The 12965-nt window shown below is 38.7% G+C and overlaps 1 protein-coding gene across 1 annotated transcript in view; it reads left to right on the top strand.

The window, feature by feature from the left end:
- DISC1 (DISC1 scaffold protein) overlaps nt 1-12965 on the top strand; it is a 191798-nt gene that overhangs the window by 75230 nt on the left and 103603 nt on the right. The window contains exon 9 of the mRNA XM_050894209.1: nt 8682-8870. Within this exon, the coding sequence (XP_050750166.1) occupies nt 8682-8870 (189 nt within the window). The remainder of the gene's footprint in view (nt 1-8681; nt 8871-12965) is intronic.

Genomic DNA, 12965 nt, shown 5'->3' with positions numbered 1-12965 from the left:
TGATGACTTAATGATGTGATGACTTGGAAAGCATGATGTATACCTCAGCCTTTAATGGCTACCTTGATAGCTTCAGACAACATTAATCTTCTACGTGAACTGTACTTTCTATTCCAAACACATTGATTTACAGTATTGGTGTATTTGCACCAGAAAATGTAAGAATATAGCCGATCTTCTTTTGAAAGGAAAATACCACAATAAATGCAATGTAAGCGTAACAATTCTATTAGTCCTGTCAATACAATACCTTGGATATTAAGACTGTATAATAAAAGATACTGTAAAGACATAAGAGATGATGCTACATATGTAAATGTCTCTCCTCCCTATTTTTTCGCCCTTGGAAGAAGTGTAAAATTAAATTTGGAGGAGAAAGAAAGAAGGGTTGTGAATCTTTAGATTATTGAAGGCCGTAGAATAAATACAGTAGATTAATTAAATCCCAGTAAGATTTCATATGGAGAAAAAAAAGCGCCCGTACTTAAATGTTGAAGAGGTATTTCTATCAACAGTACAGATCCTTTATATCAACAACTCCCTTACTTCTGATTGACATTTGCCTGTTGTGATAAATAACTTGCAGTTAATACTCCTGAGATGCTAGTCCAGAATTTTTCTCCAAACATAATTAGTAGAATCTTATTATATTGTTCACGGTTTTTAAGTCAGTAGCTTTAGCTAATTATAGCTAACAAGTTCTCCTGATTGCATGAGATGTTACTGTTGACATACACATTTGTAAATACTTATCAATGAAATCTTATGGTTTAGCATCTAGTAGATTTTTTTTTTTAATTGAACTAAAACACCTTAATGTCAGTGCTTAGAAACCTGCATGTGATTATTATAATGGTTGCTTCTTACAGTAGCTCTTAACATGCTTATAAAAATTTTGTCATCAGTTATGGGAAGAACATGGCAGTACATGATATGCTGTTCTTTCTGTTAGCATCGTGTGTCTCTTTAGCGTGAAATTTTTGGGGGGAATAAACTGCAGATGAAATAATCCTAAGCCAGTAAGAAAATTCAAATAGGACGATACGTAAGCAAGTGTGGATGTAACCGTAGAAATATTATTAAAATTTATTTTCCTACTTTGGGCTGTTTTGCAGGAGAGCAAATCATATGTGAGAAATGATGTATTTCTCATTTTTCCTTAGTGAGAAAATAATTTGGGAATGGGAGGATGTAAACTAAAACGAATTTTTAGTCATAATTTCATGTTTCCTATATTTGAATAAAAGAGGTAGTTTGATATATTTTACAATGTCTTCATAGGCTCTATGTGAATTTTTTTTTCCTCTTGAGAATGCATAATAGCATGGGACTAGATAGCCAGAAAGTGGCTGGCAGGGAGCTAAGCAGATGTGAATGAAATACTGAATTCATTGTGTACTTATCTATGAGATGCATGTCATTAACTTTCCTTATGTCTTTGCAAATACAAATTAGATCCAAACACAGAAGTTAGAATGAGGTGACTTGTAAGTAGTTAAAAAAAAAAAAATTCTGATCTTAAAACTGTCTATACCAGCAAGAGATCGTGTGTCATCATCCTATAATTAGCACTATCTCTCTTTCATTAAATACCTGCAAGTGGGAGCTGCTTGGAAATACTGTTGTGGGATGATTTCCAGCAGTACAACGAAAAGGGTTTTTTCCTTATGTCAATGTAGAAGTGTAGTTTATAAATAGCATGACACAAATACTAGATACTATATTTTCACAAAACTTAATGCTAGGACTGTTGCCTCTTTGCCTGCTCTTTGATGATCATTTAGGGCAAGTTCTGCAAGGCTCAGAAAGCAAATGTAACAAAAAAGCCCCAAGCATTCCAGCTTTGGTGCTAAGCATTCCTATTGGGAATGAGTATGTTAGAGCAGTCAGGCTGGAAGATGCCAGTGCAGGCTGAAGGACATTTTCAGCTATACGTCTGTGTGTTTTGGTAATGTGGATGTCTTGTTTTCATGCCTGTGCTGTATTCTGTCATTTCATGCAGAAATATGTATGGGCATAAAGTTCTTGACATGATGTTGAGATCTTCCCCAGACATGCTACATACAGCTCTTAGTTTGTCTTTCATTGGAAGGCAATGGTGCTTCTGGCTTTTTTATCTTTCCTGTTTCTGAGCACTGTTGTTTGGTAACAGTTGGAGAACTCGGCTAGTCTTAGAGGCAAAAATACCAGTGCCTCTTTGTGCCTTCTTATGAAGGCTTAGTTTTTTGATGAATTGGAGTCTGATAGAGGTCTGTGTCTTGTCAGATGATATAGCTGGTTCTGCACTTTCAGAATCTTGCTTCCAGCAGCGGTCTGCGTTGATGGCTCGGAGGCATATTGAGATTAATTCTTCTTCATGCCTGTATCGCAATGTCTGGCTCCAGCATACAATGCTGTGTATTGGCATGTCTTCCCACAACAGTCACTTTATGCTCCATGAAGTAAAAATTGCCACCGTGTGTTGGTACAAGTGATGTACTTTTTGGCAAGCCTATTAACTCATTTAAAAAATAATGCTAGTGAGCTCCCCGAACCAACTTTCAAACAGTCACGCAGACCTCAGACAGCTACGCTATTTGTCTTTTTATCTAATTTCCAAATGAGACTGCTGGATATTACTGGCTTTCAGTGAACTTCAAGGATAATTTGTTGTAGCTGAAGTTCTAGCATGATATGTGACCAGACAGCAGAAAATCATTGCTTCTGTTGCAGCAGTCAGTCAGTCAGTCATGTAACAACTTTCTATTTTTCTCTCATGTTACCTAAGCTGCTATCCCTGGAGCAGGAGAGAAGGTCGAGTAATCTCTTTGGCAGTTCTTTTTCCGGGGTTTTGTGCTCAAAGGAGAAATGTTGGATGGGGAGAGCTGTGAAGGGAAGGTGCTCTCGCCCCATGGAAAGGCTGTGCTGTGGTCTGGAGGGGACATGAGAAAACCCCTCTGCAGTCTGTGGAAAGGGGCAGTGATGTCCCTCTTTCCACTGAGTGTCCAGGGAACCTCAGTGCCTGCACTTTTGGTGCCTGAACCTAGGTGGCATGAATATTTCTCTCCCTGATCCTTCTCTCATTTTCTTCCCTGGCCTGGTTGGTAAAAAGGGGGTTGATGATTTCATGCAGCCCTCAGGATTATGGAGATCAGGTCTGGGCTGTTTCCCTACTCTTAGCGTGTCCCTTCCTCTCCACTGGTAGCAGTGGTGAGTGGAGGCAAAGGCAGGAGAGAGGGGAGATGCAAAAGAACCAGACATTGAAAGGCATAATATGAGTGGGAGCTATGAGGGAGGGGGAAGTGATTATGTAGGGAAGCCTGTGTGCACATGTGTCTGTGCTATTGGGTGACCCTTGAGCCTTGGAGTCACTTTCAGTTGGGCATCCTTTACCACGTTGAAAGAGGATTATAAATGACTTGCAACAACCGTTTATTGGCTAATGCACATAGTAAGTTGCTGGGACTAACGTGCTCCTGGGCTATACTTTTGTCACCCCTAGTGCCGGCACTCGAGAGCATCTGATGGCCTGGCAGTCACCAGTAGCTATTGCTCCTTGGAACAGGTTGTGTCTCAGTATTGCTGAATTGCCATCGTCCAAATCTGTGCCTTTTTCTTCAGGGTTTTTGTGCCTTTTCTCATTGATAATTTTCACTTGGGCCTTTGAGTTGTTATTAATGATTTAAAATTTTATTGCTGTTGGGTTTTCTGCCCTCTGGGCCCCCCCCCTTTTTATTCTTGGGGTGCTCTGTGGTGACTGATTCAGTCTGGGTACAAGAGGCTTTCTGTCGCAGAGAATTCCTCCTCCGAATGTATGTCTGTGGGGTCTCTCGCCTGCTTCTAGATGGGTTTTCTTACTTTATCTTTCAGGATCACACCAATCATTCAGTTGCGTTATGCTTCATAAAAGTGTTGGCACGTGTTATTGCTTAAAAACAATAATTGTGATTCAAATATGCTGGAATTTTGTAAAATGTTTCAGGAGATGGTAGACTGTCCTTCATTTTCTACTTGTTTTTTCAGAGGTGCAAACACACTGGCAGTGCTTCCAAAATCTTACATTTCTGTCATGTTTTTAGCTTTTTCTCTTTTCTTTGTGAGCAGCTGAATGATACTTATTCTCTTCAATTTCTTTTCTGGTGTTGGAATCAGTTTGTATTCTTATTAATCACAGGGTGGAGGATTTTCAGCCTTGAATTCCAGTGCTGTTGATAAATACCATGGTGGCAAATGCCCTAAGCTAAAATGTAAATTTTCACGTTCTTATGTATTATTAAAGGTAGTGTTAGTCTATGAAGAATTAGCTTATAGATAATGATAAATAATGACCAGTCTATTCTTTCCTAAACTCAAGCCCATGTCCAGTATATATGCTTTACTGTTATGCAAAAATTGCTCCTTTGCTTGTACTACAATGAGCGTGGTTTCGGTAGGGATGGAACGTACCTCTCTGCTTCAAGTATAAATAATGGAAACTATGAGCATATGTAACTTCTGGCATAAATACAAGGAAAAAGTGGGAGTAAAAAAGTTATGGACCACTAACTTTGTCTTGTATTTTGAAGGGGAAATATTTAACAAAGCTTCAATAATAACACAATTGTTGGTTTTTACAAAATGGGACAGATTTCAAACCATATTTTTAGTCAATTTGTTGCTGGCAAAAGGTATCAAAATAATGATATGTTAGTTTGAGGCTACTAAATGGGCAACAATCTGCCCAATATAGTAAAATCTGACAATGAGCTGTTATAATGGATATGAATTTGTGGCAAGTAGCTATGTATAGAGAAAATATACTTGATATGCTGAGCGCTATTTAGCTGTAGTATATAGCCACGCAAGTAAAATTTTGGGAGGAGAGGAAAATAAGGTTAAATGTACTATTTATGTTTACAGTAGAAGCAATTACATAACTACTTTGTGCCTGGGGATTTTTTTTTTATTTTTTCTAGTTCGTGTTGTTTTGCTTGATTTGGCTGCTATTTTTGGCCTTCACATCAAGCCGTTGGAGCTTACCTGATGTCACTATCTGTAGAGAGTGGAGGATGAAGGATGTATGTGAGGAGAGAGCCCCAGAGGGCAAGATTAAGGAGTTGGGTTTTTGTTGCTGTCTTTTGAGATAACAGTAAGGTTCAGCCCCTCAAAGTTAAGCGTACATACTAGCTCCTTATGACAGTGTACTGCAAGCATGTTATTCAACCTGTTCAGAGCACTGGATATTCAAATTAGCTGGAAAGTGAAAATATGACTTTCCAGTGTTGTAGTTGTAGAATTATAATCAGTTCGGCCAAGTTCATGTGAAATGATTTCAGATTTTATTACAATCCCAACTTTACTTCACATGGTTATTCCTCCCCTTCATCTCCCCCCCTTTTTATCCAAGCAGTGTTGATTCCATGTATTTATTCAAGTTGAAATGGAATAGATTTAAGATTCTGATAGAGCAACAGACTTTCTAGCCTGGATGTTTATAAACAGTTTTCTGAACTTGTGGGTTTCCCCATTTGGTATGCCAGTTTGCACCCCGTGTGTTTATATGAACATGTATGCAGTGGCTAAAATTGCACATTGCTAGTAAGTGTCACTGTGAGACAGGAGGAAGGATGGGAAAAGTGGCATTTTGCCCTTCAGTCCCCTTCATAGAATCCCTGTCTCATGTCCTGGTTTAGACTAGAAGCTCAGCTTTGGTCTTTGACTATTAATTCCTTAGCTTTGTTGTCTCTCTACAGATTTTCTGAGCGAGCAGTCCTGTTAGCTTCAGTGATTTTTGAGTTTTCTAGGAAGAGTTAGGACTGACTTTATTTATCTAACGTCACCCAGCTAGAACTCTTCCAGTGGTGTGGCTGTATAAAACACAGCTCTGAGTGGCTGACAAAGTAACAGTTATTGTGTTCACTTAGGCAAAGTAATTATTTTATCATCAAAAAGAGGAATTTTAACTTTTTCAGGATATTAGCAGAATAAAATATTTTGACACATGTCTTCAGAATGTTTCCACAGCATTCAGTGTGACTTTGTCTCTTAACAAACAAAAAACCCCAGGAGGGCATGTTTTTTTAATGCTGGCAGCTAGGGATTATATATTAATTTTTAAATCAACCTTCTTAAGGCATTTAGAAAGTAGTTATTTTGGTTGCTGTGATTGAGGTCACTCATGGCACTTGTGGTGCATAAGTTTGTATACTCTCTTCTGAATTTTCACTGCAGACTTCCAGACATTTCTGCTGTCAGGGGGAGCTGCATCAGACAGTTTTGGCTTTTGGGTATATATATCTGATGCCATTTCCTCATAGCCTCAGTTTTGATATAAACTTCCCCTCTGGGAATTAAGATCTATTCAATATGTATAAAACTTTCATATGTAATATCATACCTTGCTGTATTCTGAAATGTAAAAGGAGGCTCCAGATTCTAATGAAGAATCTCTTGCCTTCATGTTTTATTAAGGCTCTTGTGTGTTGATGCTTGGGAGGAGTTCAGGTGAAGTGAAGGTGCACTGTTTAATTGTAAGTCTTGTTGCCTTAGAAGCATCTAAATATCTGCCATTTTTCCAGTGATTTTTGTCTTGCTTATCTTGCTGCCATGTTTTGCCTATTTGGAAACATGTGACAGATTAAGATAATAAAATTTTTGCTGTTGTTTCCCAATAAATGTACTAGTAAGCCATAAGATCCTACTATTTGTAAAGCATATTTATAGTTATTTAATTGTATAATTCTTTGTAAGATAGAACTGGCAAACAGGGTTTTAGCTGAGAATTAGAAATAGGGGAGTTCTGAACTCTTAAACAAAAAAAGATCAGCTTTAAGCAAGGAAAAGGGGTTGACTGAAACTACCCATAGCCTTAGGAGTAAATTAAAAAGAAGCAAACAAGGCTACCATACTTAGCACTGTTCAATCTTTAAACCTGATTTATTTGATACAGTCTTTTCCAAAATTTTGGAAAGTGCAGTCTCCCTTTGGCGCACTTGTCCTCATACAGCCACTCGAGTTTGCAGCAGCGTCTTTCCTCCAGGAGGATGGTTGTAATTATTTGCTGGAAGTGCTTCCGTTCACTCTTACGCTCTGGAGGAACGGATCCCCTCTCAGCAGCTGGCGGTGGTTTGCCATCTTCTGACCAGTGTAAATACTTGCGTCCCATTCTTGCTCCCCTGTCCTGAAGGAACTGAACAGCAGCCAAACCATTCCTGTTTAAGACTTTGTGAGTAACAGTTTTGAGACACCAGGTAAAAAGGATGTAATGCCACAATTTAGGATACTCTGATGTGGATTTGATGTTTTGGATTATGTCTTAGTTTTCTGAAATAAACTTTTTAATTGATCTGTTGTGTATAAGCAACAATTTATTACATTCCTGAAAGAAAAGCCAAAGGACACCTTTTATATCTGAATAATGCTGGTGGTATTATAAAGTTATTTCAGAGTCTAAAGTCATTGCACACACTTCAGAAGCTGATGAGACATCTTATATGTGTGATTGGATGTGCTTTACACTAATATTTGCTTCAAGGCTAAATTTTCTAAGTGTCTTTACTTACTAGATGCCTTCACTTATTAGATCATACCACCAATTTTTTGCTAAATTAGGATGATGCTAGAGTTTAGATCTTGTGCTAGAGATCTTTTGTCTTGTATTGGGCAAGTCTACATGGAAATTATTTTTGTCAAGTATTCTTTAGATTACAGTGGGTTTTTTGTAGGTTTTTGTGGGGTTCCCCCCCCCCCGGCCAAGTAGCTGAATCATTGAAAAGACATAGGTACAGCTGTAAAATGTAGCATTGTAATAGTTACTCTACTGCTATTTAAAAATCATTTAATAGCTGAGCATCTCACTGTCATCGTGCATTTATACTTAAGACTTCTTTGTGAAGTAAGGAAATGTTCCTCTCCAGGTTCTTATAAAAATGGTTTTCAGAAAGGTTAAGTGGGCAAATGTTACTGGGCTACACTGTAAACTGGTTGGGAATTGAACTTTTGACTCTGGATCCCTGTCCAAAGGAGCCAAACATTTTTAAAAACTCCAGAGCAGTGTGAGCTGATGTTACTGAGGTATTCTGCCTGTCTCTGAGGTTTCATGCTTCAGGGAGAGCCAGCAGTGGAGAGTTTTGACTTTTAAATATATTCTCTCAGAAGAACATCTCCTGATCATCTTTGCATGGGGTACATGCCATTTAAGGAATGCAATGTGTCATTTATAAACAACCTTTGGGTGCTTGTTACGAACAAAGGCATAGTGCTGCTTTGTTCAAGGAGGAAATACTTCAGGGCCTAGCAGATTGATAGCATCTATTTCAAAAATACTGTGAGTTGAGGTGTCCTCCAAAACAAGAAAATGGTCTGATGGATCACACCGCAATGATCAATGAATTACAGTATGACATTTTCTGAAGTGTGGACCCTAGGAAAAGGTTTTCTCCAAAAATGTAAATTGTATCAGTAATAAAAACCCAGACTATTTCTGTGTGTATAAGGTTAAATGTGCTACAATTATGATTCTTTTTGTAGTATGTTAATGAAATGGATGCTTGCAAAGCAGGTTGTTTGTTTTTTGTTTTTTTTTCTTCCCCAGAATTGGTCTTTCAGTTGCTGTTGGGTAGTTGCTTAATTTCCCTTGTTTGCTGTGTAACTTACTGATGTTGCAAGTGTCCGCTTCATTGTCTCTTTCCTCCCTCTTCCCCCTGCCCCCACAAAACATGCAGGAAGTAATTTCGGTACTGCGAAGGATCTGACAGAAGAAATAAGATCATTAACGTCTGAGAAGGAAGGGCTGGAAGGACTTCTCAATGAACTGTTGGTTCTGAGTGCCAGAAATGTCCGAAAATTAGAGAGAATTAAAGATGATTACACCAGACTGAAACAAGAACTTGAACAAGGAGAGGCTGCCTTTGGTAAGTAGTTCACAGGCTGTTACAGCTTTTGCTCAGTCATGAGCGCCTAGAAGTCTACTGGGTTTGATGAACCATCCTGCATTTCACAAAACATACTGATTTTTCTGAGGAGAGTTTGGCCAGGACCTAGATAAGCAATATGCTGAATATGCTCTCAGCTGTTTCCACTGGAGGTGGGGGAGGTTGAGGGGGAGAAGGGATATCCCAGCAATATCCAGCTTTTGGAGATCTATCTTAGCCCAGTTCTCAAAAACTTTCTTTTCTAAGCCTATTTTTCTAATAATGATGATGATACTGTGCATTTATTCACATACAGAGAAACATATGTAGTCTTTTATGTGGAAGCAGTAGATGCAGTTGGCTGTGACAAAAGAACCATATTTAGTGTATATAGCTAAATATTTCGTGTGTGTATATATATAACATATTTGGTGATGAGTCTGACATACGAGGTGCAAGGGATGCCTGGTTTTGAAGGCGAGAGTTCTCTTCGTAAATTTATGCTTGAGGGGAGAGTTAAACAGCTTGCCAAACACAGCTCACATATAACTATAAGCAGTGTACTTGGGTTGTAGTGTCGCAGTGGAATTGGGGAAGTTCTATGCAATTACTGGGAAAGCTACTGACAACAAAATAGCAAAGTCATTCCTAGACTTGACTTATCCTCTTGTCTATGGTACCCTCTCTTGAAGTTAAGCAGATAAAGTGGCCTTGCTGCTTGATTAAATGAAAAGGCTGAATAACATTTAATTGACTACGAATGTAGTAACTACAGTTACTATAGTTACCTCTGAACAGCTAACTATGAATCTGAGAGCTACTTTAAAGCTCTAGGGGTTTGAAATGTCTTTCCTTTTTCAGGATCTTATGAGCAGTAAGTTGGTTGAAGAGAGGAAAGTGCCTCTTTTAAAAGTACATGAAGTTTCTGCATAGGCAAGTGGATAGGCAAGAGCTGTTTTAGAAACAAAAAGTTTTGTAGGCAATAGAATATGTCTAAGACAATATTTTAAAGCTGCATAGAGGAATATATATACACACACACACACTCTATTAGCCAAGAACTTTCTTAGAAACTAGATGGTTAAAAATTTAAAAAATGATTCCTCAAAGTAGTGCGTTGTTAACCTAAGCTGTGTGATTCAAACCCATATGAGGCAATACTTCCTTATTGCTTGGATCTGCAAGTGAGTTGAAGGGGGTTCTGACTTTCCAATCTGTCCATTTTGTTGCTCCTTTGTTTCTAGGATAATTAAACTTCCTATAATACACGTGCACTTCTCATTTGTATTTTTATTCAGCAGGTTTTTAAACAAAACCTGTGCAAGACTGTTGCTGAAGCAACAGAATTGGTTGCAGTTCATAGATTCTTTTTTTCCCCTTTGCATTTATGTAGCTGTAATGAGGTGTCATCTTGGTCTGACCTCTTCTGTCCTACAATTTATGACAATAAATTGCAAAACACTAGGTGTTTGCTATGTGGATTGTTCTTTTAATTTATTGTGATTCTGTAGGCATAAGGAGAAATTTATCCTTGTATAAAGTAAAACTCTATCAAGCACATACTAGTCAGAGATGCATAAATTGATATCTGAGATCTTCCCTTTTCCTTGTCCCTACCCCCTTGCATGTAATCTACACCATTTTCTTCTTTAACAAATGGAAACTCACTCAGGTTTGAGAACACTAGCATGAGTTTGATACCAACATGTTTAATCAAATAAAAGCCTTCTGATACTCTCTGGAAAATAGTAAACAGATTGTATCTTAAAGATGGCATCCACTTTTATGAACCAGTTGTTATTTTGTACAGTACTTTCATGTTTGGGGAATAAAGCATAAACAATTGGAATACGATTTTGTTACCATTAGTTTTTGCTGTTGTTCAAAAGAACTGGGGATAACTGTGTTGGCTTTGTCTGCACTGTGAAAGGTGCAATTTGTGTCAGGGTAGCTGAGCTGACTTACTGCGTGGCCTTTGGCTTTGTGATTCATTTAAGCCAGTAAAATCTGTGTTGCTGCTGAGACGAGTGGCTTTGCCTTTTCCTTCTGTTCCTGCCCCATCCCATACGCCAGCTCAGTGCTGACCAGAAACCTGACGTGAGCGGGGCGTTAGCATACCCGTGAGACCCACCAGCATGTGGTGGGAGTGCAGGCATTGGCATAAGGGACACAGCAGGGGTGTGGGGTTTGTGAGGGGGGAATGTGTTGACCTGCTGCTGTTGGTGACACTGTGATTTTGGGAGAGCGTAGTCTGGCAGGAAAATGGCTCCTAAAACGCTTTTGCTGCTTGAGCTAGTAGTGCAGCAAGGGCTCAGCTGCTCTGTGCTGTGCGTTAAATTAGTGTGAGTGGTTGGTGCCATTGCCTGGTGCAGTGCAGCTCATTCCTGGTTAGTTTGACTTCTCCCTCTATAGCTATGAGCCAGGGAGAGAAATCCTTTCTCCATCTAACTCTACTAACTCAGGATGTTACTGTCATCCAGCTTTTTTTACTCTCTGTCTGCCCAGAGTTCATTAGGGAGCCCTTCAGGCCAAATTAGCCATGCTAACTTAAACAGCAAAAATGATCTGGGCTAGGCTGGCTGATCCATGTCCTGGTGTGCAGTAGGGATGTACCTGTGATTCCTCCTTGCAGCATAGTTGTGCTATACTTTGGCTCAAATCTTTATGAAATAGGTGTCCATCCATAAACTAAACATAGGTTACCAAAAGTAGCATAGAAAAAGAGGTCACTTAGTCTTCTCGTCTTTGAAGGTTTATGCTAGTTTAAATAAGTTAGTGGTTTTATATGTCTTTCGGTGTAGAAAGGAGATGCTTCACTTTTCTCTAGGAAGGGTAATCGGATTGACTGGAGCTGTTGTCTCCTCTCATTTTTGCTTTCGTGTTGTTTCCAAGGAATAATCTTCTTTCTCTGCATCAGGAGCCCTCCCTCTTTTTTCATATAGCACCTTTAAACCTTCTGCGCAGGTATTCCTACACATGGCTATTTCTACGTCATCTGGCACTTCAACTGTTATCTTTTGTGCCTGTGAACTTCCTGAAAACTTATTTTGAAACGTGGGGCTTTGGTTTGTAGGGTTTTTTGGTTTTTTGGGTTTTTTTGTTTTTTTAACTGAAGATAATACCACTTTGTCTAGAAAACATTAAACAAAGAAATTGAAATGCTAAAATATGTGTGTATGTTTGTCTTTCTCTTGTGTATAAATTGATAACCTATTTTTTTATTTAATTAATAATTGTTCATTTCTCACAGTAATGCAGATATAAGGAAGCAGACGTCAAGGGAAGAGACTTAATCACACAATAATCAGAGCTGGAATTTTAAATAGGACACATCATTAGCATGTTAATGAATTTTCTCACTTTGTGCCAGCTGCCCAAGTATAAAAGATACTGCAGATGTAGTGCAAAAATCAGGCTTGGCTTACTGTGCTGAGAGCTGTCAGTGCTCCCTGTAACGGAGATTTGACAAAAATCCTTTTATATTTTTAGAGATGCTCAAAAGTATGTTTTTCCCATTGGATAATAGAAGTATTGACAAGTAATGCTATTTATTAGCATTTTAGGATGAATAGTACTAATTTGCCCTTTAGACAGTAACTTTCTTCTGAGGGCATCAGAACACTTGTATAAAAGTGATCAACTTATTGCCATTTTACAGGTGGGAAAGCCAGGGACACAGAGGTCATGTAATTTTACCTGAAATGGTGGTGAAACTGAGTTTCCTGATTGCTCTAGCATCAATCATGATTGAATTAATCACTTGCAATAAGCAGATTTGAAATCAAGTGATACTGTGTGTGAGCTTTACATTCTTCTAGACTTCAGGTATTGCTATAGCCTAAGACATAATGGTTCTGGAAAAATCGCTGAAGGTCTTGTGCTTTACTGTTGAGCAGATCTGCCTTACAAAGTCAGAAGGTTCTATTATGGCAAGGGAGAGAACTGCTTTGCAGCCCAAAACAACTAAACCCATATTCCAGACAAGTCAGGCTTAATTACTTGCCTGTCTGCCAAACTGCTGGATTGCGCTTATAAATCCTGGCTTGGGTTAATTGGCATTTTTAACCCAGGGCTGGAAACGAAACCTACCCTCTT

The sequence above is a fragment of the Gymnogyps californianus genome, chromosome 3, assembly GCF_018139145.2.
Source record: "Gymnogyps californianus isolate 813 chromosome 3, ASM1813914v2, whole genome shotgun sequence".
Taxonomy (NCBI): domain Eukaryota; kingdom Metazoa; phylum Chordata; class Aves; order Accipitriformes; family Cathartidae; genus Gymnogyps; species Gymnogyps californianus.
Note: the sequence above shows the minus strand (reverse complement) of the source record. Positions and strands in the feature narration are given on the sequence as shown.